This window comes from Neodiprion virginianus, chromosome 7, assembly GCF_021901495.1.
Source record: "Neodiprion virginianus isolate iyNeoVirg1 chromosome 7, iyNeoVirg1.1, whole genome shotgun sequence".
Taxonomy (NCBI): Eukaryota; Metazoa; Arthropoda; class Insecta; order Hymenoptera; family Diprionidae; genus Neodiprion; species Neodiprion virginianus.
The window spans coordinates 22,524,104-22,542,330 of NC_060883.1; the positions used below are offsets into that span (position 1 = coordinate 22,524,104).

At 38.8% G+C, this 18,227-nt stretch overlaps 1 protein-coding gene across 10 annotated transcripts in view; it reads right to left on the bottom strand.

Moving 5' to 3' along the window:
* Positions 1 to 18,227, bottom strand: part of LOC124309536 (dystrophin, isoforms A/C/F/G/H-like) — a 306,902-nt gene that overhangs the window by 158,803 nt on the left and 129,872 nt on the right. For all 10 annotated transcript variants that reach the window (XM_046773231.1, XM_046773233.1, XM_046773232.1 and 7 more), the window contains 3 exons: positions 9,264 to 9,475; positions 8,523 to 8,677; positions 8,245 to 8,434 (listed from right to left, as the gene is read on the bottom strand). In XM_046773231.1, the coding sequence (XP_046629187.1) occupies positions 8,245 to 8,434; positions 8,523 to 8,677; positions 9,264 to 9,475 (557 nt within the window). The remainder of the gene's footprint in view (positions 1 to 8,244; positions 8,435 to 8,522; positions 8,678 to 9,263; positions 9,476 to 18,227) is intronic.

The window sequence follows — 18,227 nt, forward strand, 5'->3', positions numbered from 1 at the left end:
TCGAATTATCAAAGCTCGTTTCTTCGTAATCGATATTTTGAACAACGCGACGGTGTGAAAAAAAAAAAAAAAATTATAACAACTATATTCCTATACGTACCGTACAGTATTTTTGTACAAAAGGATAAGAAGAAATAAAGCTCCAAGTATCGATATTACAGAAACGCGATCACGTATTTCAAAATTTGGAAAGTCGAAATATGGAAGCCGAAACAGCCTTGTAAAACCAAAAAATAATCCTAAGAACACTCAAAGATTCTATAATTTGATATTCGTCTTGGAACATTTAAAAATTCTGTAAAATAGATTATCGAATTTTGAGAACTCGATGTCGCGATCCTTCTACTTGACAAATTTTTCCTAAAAAATTAATAACCCGAATGAGGATAAAATCTTTGGCATCCCCCTCCCTTCTCCCCTTCTCTACTCGTATCCTGAACGTTGTTCGGCAAATTTCAGTCGCGGTCATGCGGGCGTAGATTAAACGATTGCGTGTCTGTGTGTATGCACAACGTTTGAGGGTGAAAATCTGCAAGGGAAGGGGGATGAAAACGCGGATATTACAGAGGAACGCACCTCCTCCCCCCCCTCGGAGTTAGATATATCTACCGCAGTTATATAAACGCGTACCGCGAATTCGCCGGAGCGTTGCTAAAATCGCTGCTCGTACTGCCGGTGAAATCGTGGTGGAAGCACCTTCCACGAATAGCGACATCTGTTCGGAACGTAATCGTCTTGCCTGTTTAAACCTGACGTTCAAAATTTCACCCTTATCTTTAACCGTATTGTTTTCACCCTCCGATGTAACAAAAGTTGTCCCCATTTTCCACCGCATGGATGTTCGAAAAACACAGAGAACGGTTAGTTTTTATTTTTCATTTCGTTTTCATCTCAACTTTACTCAACCCCCTTATAGTCACATAAGCCACTGTAGTTTTTTTCGTAGCACCCCTTCTTTTCTTTTCTTTGTTTTTGTCATTTCTTTTACAACCCATGTAAAATTCTGAGGTATTTTGTATTTTCAGATAGATAAATACTTAAACCTTGGAATGATTGGGATTTTTTATGAAGCCACGATTGTTTGTAATTGTTATAAATTGAAAAAACCTATCTTCGAGAATGTGATTCGAAATTCATTGGTTGACAAACAGAGATATCAGAATGGCTGTTAGATTTACAAAATTCAACGCACGGGGGTAGTTTTCGCTCTCCTTAGGGGTGCTAGGGATATTATTGGAGACTGCGCCTGTTTTCGGACTAAAAATAAATATTCGTATAAATCTGATTCAAGACCACTGTCTAAAACAATGTATTTATAATTCACCCTGTTTTCACCCCATTTTACGGATTGTTTTTAATTTGATTAAATCTTGACATCAAACTCGCATTCAGCGTCAAAAAATCCACAGGAAAAGTATAATTGCACTTCCGTGTTGAAAAAAGAAAAAAAGAAAAAAGAAAAAAAAAAACTAAATTGCGTAACCAAAAGGGTTAATACATCGACAATGTTCTTTCATACAGGGTATAATTATTGCAAGTACGATATTAATACGTGCCTGTATATTAGCACTCGTTATAAATTATAAACACACATATATGGAATGTCGAGAATTTTTTTTCACGCATGTATGTGTAATGTGTAAAATGCCGATGGAATTTAATTAATCTTCGTTAAATACCAATTTATAACGTGCTCGGCGTTGCGGATACCTCGGTAAATTTATACTCTGTGCAGTCGGTATTCCCTACAGTTCGGCGTAACGCCATAGTTTTGCAATTATGTATACCTATATGGATACTTATATACTTGTACAGAATACGAACCGATAAATGCAGCGAGGAGACTGACGAGTTTTTACCAAAACATTTGTTCGTTACTCCTGGTATTTTTTGTGTCTTTCTTTCTTTCTTTCTATCAAAAACATCCATCGTAATAATTATTTTTAAATGCCCGCTTGAATTATTGAAAGATTCAAAGTCGACGAAATTTCCGTAGCTCCAGCGATTTTGTAGAAATTTGAAAAATCAACCTATGGGCACAATAGCGTGATTTGTTTTTTTTTTTTTTTTTTTATTCATTTATTTACTTTTATTTTGTTAAAAGTTAAATTGGACCGCCCTGAAACGCGCTTAATTTCAACTCACGTATGTGTGCATTTGTTATTATTATTATTAGAGTTTCATCGCGTGTATTTAATTCAAAAATCATGTTGAAACCAGATATTTGTCCCGGGTGCAGTGGCGAAGCGCGTTAATGCTCGCACATGACTATGAATTCGAATGAGGTGCAGAGAATCCCGTATCCAGGCTATCCCAAACTCAAGCCCAACCCCAACCCTCCGAACTCGGCCACGTTTTCAACTCTACTGCCGCAACGTGATATGAAAATTGTTGAGCTTGTACTATTGGTATTATCGTTATTATTTACTTTTTGTGCAAACTTTATTTTCTTCTTTTACGCTTTCCTAACGATCTAATCAGTTTCGCATTTTAACGAGACGCTTGTGCGTAAGCGGTAACAGTCAATTAACGCTTCGATATATCAGAGTTGCGAATGAAAATGAAATCGGTTGGGAAGAGGGCAAAAATACAAAAGAGATGTGCCAGAAACTAGGTAAAATTTTGACGATGATAATTTGGGAAATTCGCATCCGTATTCGGTTGATATGAGGAGGTGATTTTTTTATCAGGGTGAAGTTAGCAACGTTAACGTAACGAAACGTCAGGGGAAAAATCATTGTTTCTCAATTTTAGAATGACTTTCGAAGGATTGACTTTTGAAAATAAGAGTACGTTTTGTTTGTCATGGTTGACTAAATTTCGAAAATTACCAAGGGTGCGAAGTAACGATTTTTCTTAAACGTGCATCGTTGAAGTAACGTTACTAACTTTATCTTTATAATATTTTCTCATCGTCGGAATTGAATTCTTTACACCTCGTGTGTGGATTGGAATTAATCTGGGTCAAACCCAGGTTGACGAGGTACGCGAGTACTCTTCTCGAATCGGGGCACGTATCAAAAGTATTGCTTAATTGATATTCCGCTCGACGATATTCTAGAGATGGAGAGAAAGGGAGAGAAACTGGGTTGGGTAGAAATTCATCAACGCAGGTTTAATCTGGAGCACAAGAATTATAATACGCGGATCACTCGCCCTCCGAGCATTGTACGTTCAAAACGGAAAATGGATTATTGAGATAAGAGCACGTAGAAGAAAAAATGTTTCGATAAAAAGAATATATGAGTATACGATATAATGTGTACAAATTTTTTATGTCAATTGTTAAATTCTGGCGATGTTTGTTCAATTTTTACCATTCATAGGCAAGTCGAGTAGTTTTTTGTAGAACGTTTAAGACAAGTTCTGCTCTCAAAAAAAAAAAAAAACAGGTAACGAATCGGGGTATTTTATACCCCTGCGAATAATAACGGCTTATCGTTTAGCCAGCAAGTGGCGGCATAATTTGTCGGTCAAAAGGGGTGGACCTCGTATCGATTCGATCCCTGCATAACCGAGATAAGGGTAGAAAGGGAAGAAATAATGGCATGTGAACTCGCGGTAACGATGAACAGAATTTCATGAATTTTCAACCCCCCTGCGTTACCGACAACAGAAGGATTTCCGCCCTCGTGTGATTTGAGGGTGGTTCAATGTCGTTCGGGCAGAATGTAGGCACGTGATTGCCGACAGAGGGAGGAAACCTTCCTTCCTGTAAAGTTTCAGGGTGGTTTAACCGCGGCCAGGTAAAACCTGGGGTCGCTATTACCGACCGAGCGAAACAGGTTGGCTAATAAGGGTTGTCGACACCTTCGCGCGAAGTATGATGTACAAAACGCTGCTGCCATCTACATCGGCGTAGTACGCATGCGCGTGAAGCTTCGATCGGGTGCATCTAGCCTCGTATCGAATTTTACTCACGGCCAAGGATTTGACCGTATGGTGGTGATGATGACGATGATGATGATGATGACGATAGGGATAGTTATGACGATGACAGGGGTGAATTACTGAATACTCGATAAATGGCAGGGGTGATCGAGGGGATGAACAACAAACGATTTACATTCGTAGTTGTTAATTCTGCTTCTTACGAAATAGATCTTTACTTCAAATGTTTCTATTTTATTTTATTTTCAATTAATATTGAGACAGAGATTGGCCAAGGAATTCTTATCTCACTGTCAATTCGTTGATGCGAAAAATCGGTACAGTGTTAAACTTCAATATACCAGCAAAAATTTTCATCCCCTGCGAAATTTGCCTAATCAATACAGTAAAAAAAAATTCTTAAACTTATTATTCATGTCTTCATTTTCCATCCATTACCCAACTTCCAATTATGCTTATGATATAGTATGAATAAAAAATGAGATTAGATCTTTTTCTTTGTTCAACCGTTCGGAGTAAAATCTTTTGTCCGTATGATGGATAAGAATTATACATACCCCATGTAGAAAAGGTATAGAGGTATAAAAGTATAAAAGCGTAAAATGACGACAGTGGTGTTTCCGTTGTTTCCCTTATCTCCGCGGATATATTCCAAGTTTTTATTAAAGTTTTTATTTTATTTTTATTCTTTCGAATAAATTCTCACAGGATTACCCCGAAAGCCTCCTATATCTCCCACCAACCTCGGATGTATTATACCTATCTCACAAAATTCTGGCAATAAGAAAGACAGATCACTGTCGCGCACATTAGGCTTCGTGAATACCCGGGAGTAGTAGAAGTCGTCTGAGAAGAGTGTGGCTTTGAAACGTAATAAAGTAGAAAACGGAGAACAGAAGACAATGTAAAAAACTCAAGATGCAACGAAGGGAGGTAAACGATGCTGCTTGTTTTGAACTCTTGGGAACCACGCGTGAAGAATGTCATCATACAGATGTGTCAGTTTTCACGTTTTCACAGGGCTCAAGTGAAAGCGTTTAATTTGATCCTCTATCGATCGGGGGTCGGTGGCAGCGCAGCGCTCGGGATATGGATAAGGAAGAGCAAGAGGAAGAGGATGAAGAAGAAGGCCGGAAAGTGGCTCACTACCTCGAGGCCGCGTTCCTTAACCTTATCCCAACTTCAAAGTACGACCCTCAGCAAAACGTGTAGATGTACATAGGTATAATACATACTATACCTATGTATTATATGTGTTGGTATATGTACTTAGATATGTATAACGCACACCGTTGGGGCTTCGGAAATTTCACGGAATAACGTAGCTGGCGTCGTCGGTGTCTCTCGCCTCGCTTCCTCCAGAAACCTACCAAACCAACCAACCAACCAACCAACCAACCAACCAGCCTACTTGCTATTCAACGAGTTGTCTCCCGGCTTTGAGATGCAGCTGGTGTCCGACGCACGAAATCACCCCTCGCCCTCTTCTCCGTAGGAGAATCGCACCCTACTTCTACCCTCGAGTCTTCCCATTCTTCTGATTCTTCTTATTCTACTCTTTTTCCGTGACTCCAGTATTCGCGTATGTCTGTGTGTATGTCTGTGTGGGTGGGTGGAGGGGTATTTACCTCATTTTTTGTTTCCGTTCCTTTCGCTTTCTCTTAGGTATATACAACGTCGATATCATTTTCCCGTAAACAGTTCTACCTCGATTCCGTTTGCCGTTTTCCCCTGTTCTCCCGCTCGCCTTCCCTCTCCTCTGCAATTCCGTGCGTCACTCCTCCCTGATGTGGTTTTTTAATGCCGCACCAAAAGAAGGAGAGAGGATTCAAAACACGTATGGAAAATCGTGACGCCGGTTTAGGGTGCATTAGACAACAAGTTTTACTGCAAAATACGACGTAACGTACCATTCTTAGGTGAGGGGAGGATTTCGAGCTAAAATATCTGTTGTCATTCAGTTGCGAGACGCGCCGAGGAAGGAACAAGATAAAAATATAGATATGGTAGGTATTGCAGTTATACGGGTGGATGCGTGAAATGCCTGAAAACACCGGAAACGTCTGGGCCGGTTGCGGAAAATCGGTTATGCCAGGAACGAGATCAAACAACGGGCGATGAATTTTTCAGCTCCTCTCTCTCTTTCCCTCCTTTGTTTTTTCCACGGGTAAAAGTCAGAACAAATGAAAGGAGTTCAAACACAGACATGTCTATAACAGAGATAAAGAGGAATCCATTCGATACCTGGCGAAATTTCAAATATTTATATTCAATGACGAATCTACAAATACGAGTAGAGATCTGTTATATTCTCCTCTAAATAAGTGATACAGCAAATACAATACCGTTGAACGTTGGAACAGAATTTTTAGTATATTACTTCCATTTTCCCCCGAAAACAGTGCAGGTTATTTTGATTTCGATTTTTTTTTTGTTCTTCGTAGTCGGCAAAATTTGATGGACGCGGTGTTTTTTCCAGAAGGTTCAAACACTCGGGACTGCAGAAGAAAGAATATACAAGGGGATGAAAAATGGGAAGAAAGAAAAAGAAGAAAGAAGAACTGGAAGGTCGATATAACTACGTTCGGGAGGCGCCGACCAACCAGCCTATCTACCCAAGTTTCCGGGAACCGGGTAAATCCGAACCTGGGAAACCGGGGAAGAAAGGGAACCTGGAGAAGGAAATGTTGGTCGATATGGTTAGAAACGGAGAGCGAGTCAGAGGGGGAGGCGAGCAGCGAAGAGATCGGAAGGGAAGGTGAAATAAGAGCAGTGGCAGGTATAGTCGTGAAATCTGCAGAGATGTAAATTCCGTAGGAAGGTGCAGACACAGGATATCAGCGTTTATTAAGAATCAATGGTACCTACGCAGTGTGAATGTAAAGTTAAGAAGTGGGAAAACCGTTTAAAAAACCACCAGCAGTGTTATTTGCACCAATGACGCTGAACTCGAATGAAAAAACATCCGTACTATCTAGTAGAAATGATTCGGAATGAATTCGAACGGTACAAGTGAAAATATCAACCATTTGTGAAAAGGGTTTGTAATTATAACATTCAAAACAATTAAATGTTGATGTTTTTGTTGGGATTCTGATATTTTTTTACTTATCTGGTTTACCGATCAGATCTTCGTAAATTGTCTGAAAAACATTGAAAAAAAACTTACGTAATAGCATGATTATAACGCGCAAATGTATACTTAATTATAGTATATACATCATTTGTTCGGGGATCTGTGAAAACCACTATGATGAACAAATTAAGTCTAACAACATAAGGATCGAATCAGGAAGACCAGAGTTTGAAAGTTTCCAACATCCGTATTCATAGTCCCTCCTTATCTCAAGGATAAAGGACGCCTTTGTGAAGGCTTCCTTGAATCTCAGAGGCGTTCTCGTTTCATAGTGACAACTTGGTTCTCCCTTCCAGAAGGAAGACGTATTTAGGGATATGTGATTGCTTACGGTGGTAAAACTGCTGATCGAAGCGCCACTCGGCGATATTTAAATCTAACTTGAACTGCTTAGCTCTCATTGTCAAGTTGCGTCGGTTGATGAGAGTATATAACCTCAAAGAAGTTAACCTATAGACTGGCTGTAATCCGCGTCATACGGGTCATAAGCGCATAGACGCCAAGCGCATGCGCAAGCGTTGGCTTCATGAAACGAAACAGCCAATCGCAGTGCCGAAGGTTTCCTCAAGGAAGCTCGAGACCTGCCTTGAAAGAAGGAGGCCAACAAGGCTCCTTATTCTGTCGAGGAAGGTCTATGAAACGTAAAATGAGGAACAAGGAATCCTTGTTCCTTAAGGAAGGACTATGAATACGGGTGTAAGATTCTAATCACAAAATCTTTTCTCAAATTTTCCATACCTTAATTTGGGTTTAAATTTGTTCAGAATCATTGTCATTTCATAGTAGTAAAGTTGTTTAAATCGTGTTCACGATCATCGGCACAAATTAACAAATATAAAAGTGCTGGAGTTTTTTCAAACATTTTTTTTTCCTCTTTTCCCAACGTTTGATTGATCCTGAAAGTCGATCATCTCGGAACGAGGCACCGAGATATAATCTCATCATCAACGACAGAGTAAATCTTCGAATCGAGAGTGCAGGTAACGAGTTCGTATCTAGGTCGAATTGATTGGCGAAATTGCCGGAGGGGCGGAGGGGGAATAGCTCCAATGGATTATCAGCGTGGATGGCGCTCTCCTTCGATCATCCGAAAGGAAACTTCGTTATACCCAATCCAATAAAACGATCGCGTTGCTTATCGAAGAAAATGATTTTCCACCAAATTGTTTCCCCATTTTCTTTTTTTTTTTTTACTTTTATTGTGTTTCACGACCTACCTTGAGCTGATGCTGCGGCCTCCTCAGCGCTCCTTGGTCCCTTCTGCCACCCAGCCTGTCAGCCTCTGCCTCGAGTCCCTCCATCGATGATTCGGCCTCGCTAAGCCAGGCGAGGAACTTGTCCAGAGAACGGTCGAAGTTGTGCAGCGAGTTCATGGCGGAATGTAGCAATTTGCCTCGATTGATGATGCTGTGAGCGGGTGAGGAAGATGGGATAAAATTTCGGAATGATCGTGGCTAACGATATTTAAAAAGCAGAGGAAAACCTCGGCTCTCACCTCGTGTTCAAGTTGTTGTATCTCTGGTTGATCGTCTCGGTCATTTTCTTAACCCTCGTCGTGTCGTCCTGCTGATAAACGGCGATCAGTTTCTGGGTCAACTGGTTGAACAACTCGATCTGGTGCTTGTACTGGTGAAGCTCGACGTGGTAAGACTGTGAATTGAACATCGAGAAGAAAACACGGGTGTTAGATCAGAGCATACTGTTCAATCTGCATGGCTGGTTCTGTGACAAGTTTCCAATTACCACCACTTACCGACATCTTACCCAGACTCAAACCCCTCCCCGCAATGACGTCACAGCGATCGACAGCTGTTATACCTTGACGGTCGGTAGAGGAGGATGACAGTTGGTAAAGCAGCGTGATTTTGACCTTAGATCGGTAAGAATTGTTGGTAAAGTATCGCGATCTTGACCTTCGTGTCGGTACAGCAGATTTCGATCGCTGTAACGTCATCCCGGAGAAGGGTTTGAGTCTGGGGAAGATGTCGGTAAGGTTCGGCAGTAGGAATCTTGTTACAGAACCAGCCTACACTACTCCTCTTCTCTTCTCGTTCAAAAGAGATACTCGCCTTCGATCGGAATTCGAGACTCGGTAGACCGATGAAATTGGAAATCGTGTATCTTCTAGATGTCCTCTAGTCTCAAATCGGGAAGAATGGAAGGGATGGTGTAATTTTTGAAGGGGGTAAAAAAAAATTGCACGATGACGAAGCGAGATTGAGGTAAAAGAACTCACCTTTTGCTCTCTCTGCTGCGCCTCGAGTACATCCGCGGTGTGACCGACGGCTCGCATTCTCTCAAGTCGAGTCTCCATTCTGGCTAGCCAAGCTTCGACTTCGGTACGTTTCGCCTCGTACCGTTGACTGTCACCCAGCATTGCGTCCAACTGCGTTTTCCGCTGCATTACCTTAGAATTTGTCTCGTCCCAGTGTTCCCGGAGCTTTGTCACTGAAAACCGAAAGGGAAAAACAATATAAGTCAAAGCAAGTGTATGAATAGTATGAAAAACTGTCAAAATTTCGAAAATTTCCCTATTCCGTCAGTCGAGCAATTACGATTATACGCTTGTGATCGAAGAAATACAAATTTGAAAACAATAAAAACGCATTTGCTTTGAAAAGATAAGATTCTAAATCTAATTTCCCTAAAAATCTTTTCATTGTACATACCCAGCTCAAACTTGAGTTAATTATTTCCCCGGAAACGTGTTAACCTTTTTTCCGTTATGTTTGTATAAGGTACGTTATGTTTTGCATCACTTTTTGCAAAGTTGTCGTTAACAGTGTAGTTATAATTAACGTGAAAGTATGTATGCTATGCGCATAATGTGCCTACATATAAACAGGCAAAGTTTACTTGCCTGGTGTCTTAATTTATATAACCTAACATAACGAACTCTGGAGGATAGGGTAACTTCACTGATTATTGTTGTTATTTCATTTCAGTACGTAGGTATGCATACATGTATATGGAATACGACGCACGCTTCATGCACAATTGCGAAGTTGACTCAAAAGTTAGAATTACGCAGTTTTAATTGAATTGCTGAGAAAAAAAGAAAAACGTTCTTCGGAAAAGCAATTAATTCATCAACTGATTAGCAGCAAAACAACAACACGTGTTGTTAATTATACACAAAAACTGCCTCGAATTTTAAAGCGTGTAAATTAGTTTCAACGATAAAAAAGGATTGTTACTGTTCTGCCTTTTTTTCATAGTTACAAAGAGTTCATACGACTGAGAAGGAAAAAAAGGAGAATAAGAGATTTCATAAAAAATTAATATAATGAAATTCTTCAAGTTCGTAGACCTGCAGAAAAATATATACGCCAGGTTCGATCTTTTGTTGAGTAACAAAAAGAAAAATCTTTTGTTAAATAAGGCTTAACTTCGTTAATGACGGACGATCAATGTCTGAGCTTTTTATTATAAAAGCACACCGGCACAATATCCACATCTGTTATTCAAACTCTTGTACCTTTCAAAATGATCCTGATATGTGAAAAATACGGTGAACAGGTGTCGTCTATAAGCGGAGGTGCTGAAGAAAATAAAAATAATCTAAAATATCGACGTAAATACATATACGAGACATTGTTCCTTTTATTTGTTTTCTTTAAATCCGAAAGCCAACAGCGGCTGCGGGACTAACAAACGCGTTTCCTATAAAATCACATTTTTGTTAGCGGGAGGCTGATCGTGAGTGAGATGACGTGTGATCAAACCGGAGGGGATCGCTATTCAGCGTTTAATTATTAGCTATCACCTGTCGGCGACAGGCTTCGGGGGGTGGGGAGTTTTTCAAAGCGAACCGATGGTCCTCCACGCATATCGAACCAGAAATCGATGGTAAATTATTCGCTTACAGAGGAACGAGGGAGGCTAGGAAAAAAACAAGTTAAAAAAGACGAGAAATAAAAGAAAATTTTGTAATAACAAAAGGAACACCCGACGAGTGGGTCGCGCGACTCGGGAAGAGTTCAATGGCCACTTTAGCGCTGCATGCAGAGTTCGATAAGCCTTCGTATAGAGTGTGTGTGCAACCCTTAACCGGTGTAAGGGTGACCGGGTACTTTGGTGAAGGAGGATGACGATGATGAGGAGGAGAAAAATTTGAATTATGAGAAAGGCGGAGGGAATCAATCGTAGAAATAAAGAGAATAGAATTTCTGCAGTGCTGATCTATCGCGTCTGAGAGCTGTGGTGCATTGTTCTCGACGAGTAAAATTACTGAAAACTTAATGTCTGAATGCGTGTACCTTTGTCATACTATTATAATAAAATTTCAACTTCATCACGTGCAACGGAAAATCTACCATGGATATCTGATGGACGAGCATATTATAAGGAAAGAATCGTTTTTCATACTCGTTGTTAAATTTTTTTCCCCATCGACGACGCGAAACTAGAAACTGTTCGATATGTGTATACGTATGCGAAATTACATGCGAACCAGACCAACATCTGACCCTCGCCATTTCATATTTTGTTTTAAAAAAATCTCTGTAATTGTTCCAACTCTGAAGCAGTACGGTGAATTGTTTCAGATTTTTCATTCAACTGCTCAATTATTTATAAATAATTTAAAGTGATTTTGGAATGAAACTTTTCTCAAATCCTCAAAATAAATCTCAGTAACTGTATTCTCTATTTCTTGTAATTGAAATTTTAATTCTATGTATATATATATACACATATCATGGATAAAATGTACAGAGAAAAAATAACGCGACACGATTTCCATGAAAGAAAAGGATACATTAATTTTCCCTTAATGACGATGGTTTCTTTTCATCGAAATAAGTCATGCCTCGTACCATCGTTGCGTTATTATAGTTATCAGTGAGTCAACTAACGAGCGAGTGAATGTAATATCAAGTTTCCCCGTTCTAATGATCGTCTCAGCGTTTCTCAACTTATCGATCACGGTCGTTGGTTGCCTAACCTTTTCTCGTAATAATAACGAGTCGTCGATGTTCGAGAAATGAAATTCAGATTGCTACGAGGGAATTCAAAGTATTCGGCGAAGATGACTTGGCAGATAAACCTAAACCTATACCTATACGATAATGAAAACATACAAAAAATCAGAGAATATATTTTTAGAAAATGAATAAAAAATTACAGGAAACACGCAGGATGTAAAATCGTGTGTACCTAAAAGCTTTCGCATTCATTTCAAGGAAAAAATCTCCATTACACTTAAAACAGGCTGCAGTGCTGAGGGACCGTAACTCAGGAGAAGAAGGCATTCTGATTTTCTTTTGTCAGGAATAATAGAAGTTCGGATCTCGAGATATTATTGGTATTCCAAGGGTCTCTCCCTTGGGTATGAGAAAGAGGAATGGAGAACAGGATGGGAGAGAAAGAAGAGAGAAGGATAACACTCGAGCTTTTCCCTCATGCGAAATGGCTTGATACATGGATAAGTTTTATACATACATTATACATACATGTATATATACGTACATAACCGCATAACCCACACACGTATACATGTTTAAAGGCTGTGCAAGACGGACAGCCTCAAGATATAAATCGATTATGCATCTACTTGGGTATCTACCGCACCTGAGACGATAAATCGAATAATTTCGTTCGATTTCTTCGGGTCTGAATGCGCAACTTATCCACGATTTATACTCCGTTTAAATACTTGGCGATGAAAATAGTTGGATGGGTGGAAATTTCTGCTATGTAAAATATTCTGATTTTTTTCAAAAAATCACGACATTGTTATAATTAAAAATATTACACGTTTTCACAAGAGGAACGGAAGCAAAACTCGAGAGAAGTCTAAATTCCGATATTTTCGCTATAAAACACGATGTAAATGGTATTTGGTTGTGTAATTGACGAAACCATGCATATTTAAGCATGCGTGTGTGTGTGTGTGTGTGTGTGTATATACACATGTTGACTACAAATCCCTGCGCAACGAAATCGCGCTTAACGGAGACTCGACTACCGTGTAATCCGCTTTGACACGTATTGTATACACGGGCAGATATATAATATACTATACTATGCATGTAGATTAGGTTAGGTCCTCTATTCCGAATAGAATACATCGTTATCGGCTATCGCGGGGAGTTTCGAACGCCATTTTCCTACCCCCCGATAATTCAAAGGGACGAGTATAAGCGTCAGGGTCGAAATTCAGGCATCGATTGATTAAAATGAGGATCGTTTTGATCGGTTAGAAGTAAGCCCGGAATTCGCATCCGTGCCGAATCCACTTGAGCATAATTTGCTCAATATCAACTGTTGAAATTTACCTATATCGCCAAAAATTTAAACTGACCCGTTGCAAGTCAATTAAAGAAAAAAAAAAAAAAAAATTGGAATGTAATTACAGTCGACTCAAACGAACCACTGATGGAAACTACCCTCACAAGTTAGCTACCAGAGGTGTTCGGACCCAGTGGTACTTTGGAGGGCCCAAGGGCTTCGGGGTTCGACGTCTGAGTGGCGGAAGCAGCGAGTGAGTCGAGAAAGAGCAGAGAACCGTGTATCGTCGACTTACGATGTTTAGAGAAAGAGAAATCCTCAGTCATCGACGAGCTGGGTAGAAAATTGCAGGAACGATGATTGAAGACTCTTTACGGAAAGAAGACGAGAGTGTCTCTCATCCCCCAGAAATATGCGAACAAATAGGAACGAAAATTACCCTCCGTCTTGCCTCTTTGCGTCCTTCAACGGGGCCCGCATGCCACGTGTTTGAAAAAATCTAGGGCCAGTTAGATCCGAACTAATATCAGGTCGGCATCAATTATCCAGAGCAAAAACGCGTCACGTATTGTATACTTTATACATTTTCCATGAAATTTCCTGTTAAATTCATATACTCGTTAAAAATCGAATCCTCGAAAACCCATTCCGCTTATGTAAATAGTAAAATATCTGTCTATTACAAACACTAATTAGCACAACGTGCTCTCAAATTTATTAAAAACCAGTCTGCGGACCTCTCGTCAGCGTTCACATGCAGAGCCAGTAAGCTCAACAAATATTATCCCCGTGCGCAGAATATCACCCGAGATTTTCACTCGTACATAATGTCCAAACGTCCAATTAAGAAAGTTTGTCGAGTTGTAATCCTTGCGAATAAGAAGGCAGACAGTCTCACCCGATATGAGACAGTTTCGCACAAGTCGAAATACACGTGGAAGAACGTCCGCCAAGAGGAAGGAAAAGACAGACAGACAGAGAATTCCGAACAAACTTATGTATATCGTCCAAGGTAGTTGTAGGTACGTAAGATAAGGTATTAAGTTGAATTTGTCAAATGGCGGCCTGTTCATGAACGAAGGAGAGAAGCATAGCTGCTTCTAAAAAACTTCACAAGGTATGAAATACGCAAGTTTGAAGCTTAACTTCGTATTTGCATAGCTCGTCGTTTGCATAATGCATATATATATATATATGATGATGATGATAATAATAATAATAATGATATCGCCGTATGTTGTATATCTTTGGCAAAACTTTGGGTCGTTAAAATTTTTTCGCTTCACCAATACGAAAACCGTAAGACAAACAGCGAACTTCGCCCCTGAGTTGCTGCAGGGCTCGTTGAAAACTTTTCAAGGTACAAGGAGAGTGGGGAAAAAAATAAAAAAAAAGAAAAAAGAAATAAGAGCTTTTGACAATCTCGTGATTTGTATTCACCGAATGTCTTACAACGTATAATTACCCTTCTCTTCTCTGTCCTCTCTCTGTCTCTCTCTCTCTCTCTCTCTGAGAGAGAGAGAAAATGTGAAATTATTGAAATCGACAGATGTATTGTATGATGTATGCTGTATGATGTATGATGAATGCTGTATGATGTGTTATGCGCGCAGAATGTGGCTGCCCTCTCTGTATGTACGCTTTTTCATTCGGCTTGTGTCTATTTCTATTTCTATTTTTCTTTTTATTTTTCTTTTTTTTTTTATTTTATTTTATTTTTGTATTATGTTATATTATATTATTTCGGTACTGTTCACCAACCGCCATATTATTTATATTATATATAATGTATATTATGCCTATGGTTGCTAGGGGGTATTACCCCGCGATCAAATAAATACTCTCTCTCTCTCTCTCTCTCTCTCTCTCTCTCTCTTTCTTCCCAACTTCAGTACTTATATTTTCATCAAACAATCTTAAATTATTCATCGAAATTCTCTGTACTTTTATACAATACATTGCACAGGAATTTAAACTTGGAATAAAAACATAGCGACGAAAAATATTCCGCACTTCGGTTCGATGATTTTATACTTCATCGTTATGCTCAGGATTGCGCAATTTCGTGTTTGGAGGAAAAGTTAAAAAAAAAAAAACAGAAATAGGACAAAAACGTGCCGAGAGAAAAACGTTAATGTTGAAACAAGTAGCAGCCGCGTTTGTCAAAATGAAAAATATAGAGAAAAAAAAAAAGTTACACGGTAAATCGATAATTCTTTTTGCTGCCTCGTTTTTTTTTTTCTTTGTTATATTTTTGTTCTCTTCGTGGATTTTTCAACTACCTTATTCTTTTCCTTTTCCCTGATTCCTCCTACCTTCTATATTTTGCACTCGATTGCCGACTTCGCGCATATGGACGATATATCGACTATTAATATACAACGACATATTCATAGAGAGAGAGTAGAGATATAAGGCACGTAAATATAACGCGGATTCCCAATATCGATATCCAATATCGTACACGCCGTACGCAACACGAGGACAAAACGCTACGTATACCCAAAGGAACGATCGTGTTATTACATATATATATATATATGAATATATTTACATGCATCACATACGTATATATATATATATATATATATATTATTTATAGTTATAAAAGTATCGAAATTGCTCAAGCCAGATTGGGACATCGAATGAATCCCACATCTCGGAATATAAAATAAAAAATAAAAATAACAACACTAGAAACAGAATATGATGAATAAGTGTAGAAGTATCGTTTTTCACGTTTCGTCAAACTAGATTCAACTGTAATTCAGAATTTGAAACGTATCGAGACAAGAAAAAAAAAAAAAAGCAAGATACATATGTACAAAACGTACGTGAATGAAACTACCACCGCTGTGTCTGCGAAGTCTGATTGCGAGTGAGAAAGTTGTTAAGGCATCGAGTCGGAATCAAAAGACGCGTGTCTTTTCGTTTATACGAGAAAATACAGGGGTAAAATGGGGAAAGAAAAAACAACTACAACAAGAACAAGAACAACCAACAACTAAGAGACGTAAAAAAGGTTGAATGTAACATGACGAGGGTGTGACGTCGCTTACGAAGTAGTCACGCCACGATATATATATACACACACACACACACACATATGTATCCATGTGTATTATGTGCTTTCTCTCTCTCTCTCACTCTTTATCACTATTTATCTAGGTATGGGTAGACTCTCGAGCTTCGACGGACATAAAGCGATATCGCGTAGATTATTGTCAGCGAGGGATACAGAGTGCATTATACATATATGTATATACCTATAGATTGTAAACAGGGGAAGGGATATCTATGAAGGTATAGGTATAAAAAATCGTGAGGACTTACCGAACTAACGTACGAAATAAATAAGAAAAAGAAAAAGAAAAACAGGCGGGTGATTTTCCGGGCCGAACGATAAAATTGCCATAAGCCATAAGCTTACTTTTATATATATAAACAAACACACGCAGCACCGATATCATCTCCTTCGAGAAACGTTGAAAATATGACATTTGTTTTCGCCTCACGTTCGCCCGCCTTGCGATTTCTTTTTTTTTTTTTTCAGATCTATTCTTCGCGAATCCCGAAGTTCGTGCTTCTATGTAAGGATGAAAGAAGGTACGAGGAATTTTTTTTTTCCGATACACCTTGTCCTGAGAATCGTCATTGCTCACTCAGAATTTCAGCATCGATTCGATTAGATTCGGCGTCTCCTTAGATTTCCTATTTTTCACAGTCTTTGTTTTCATTCTATTTTCATTTGTGTTGTTTCATCTTTTCACAAACAGCTGTTGCACAAATCGGCTTTAAACAGATCGGGAAAACATTTTTTTTTTCTTTTTTTTTTTTCTTTCGGGACACATTTCGTCATCGTGAATAGGGAAAAATCCGTCGGACAGACTGACAAACTTTAGAGATAATATCGTAAACGGTCGGGTGGAAAATCTAAACCTGATAGGACATGAAAGAAGAATGAAAGAAAAATTAGAAAAGAAAAAAGATTCTGAAAAACCAAAAAAAAAAAAAAAATTATACATTTTTTTCAAACTAAATATGTAAACTGGGAAAAAAACATGATCGTTTATTTAGAAAAGTGTATGTTTGTCGGCGAAACAACGAGAATCGATTCATTTCCGGTCGAACCGAAAGTTCAAATTAAACGGGAGATAGCAATTTTCAGCCTCATCGTTCGATTCTAAAATCCTGTAAGTTTTAAATTTTTTTGATCCAGTCGTTTCCGAGATCATCGCGAGAGTTTATCGGACAGACCGACATTATTCGGAAAACCTGTTTTTCGTATTCTAGAGTTTCGAAAACGTAAAGATTCGTTGAAATCAAAAGATAGTGATTTTCTACCAAAACCAACACTTTTCTCACATCACCAAATGTGATGAAAAGTAAAAACGATTTTCTCTTTTTGTTCAAGACCGAGTTTAATATTCGATTTATGCATGCTTAAATAACTTAACCAGGGAAGCAAAAATACGAAAAAACAAAAAAATAGAAACTGTTAAAAAAATTTTGTAGAAATTTATATAACAAGGTTAAGAGTTGATCGTTTCATCCTGATAAATTGCAAATCGAATCCGGACGATCCTTACCAATTCTCGATATTACAAAATTATCTAAAGAGAATTGAACGAGGGTTTTAAAATTGTTAGCTCAATAACGAAAACGATTGTCGCATGATTAATCAGCTCGCTATCATCCGAAGTATACAAGACTGCAGGTTTATTTAGGTCTACCTTGTCGTTAAAAATTTCATAGACAGAGTCTGAGCGACGATTTGCCTCGTCGTCCTTCGAGCCTGCACGAAGGTAAAGGTACTTAATTCAGTTAAATTATGGCGGCAGTTTCTGGCCGAGAAGAAAAAAACGCAGGTTAAACACCGGAGGCGGTGACTCGGTTTTAAATACCCGAAAGAATTAAAGGCAGGTAAAAAAAAGTGAATCCTAAAATTTGCAACCTTCGTATAACTATG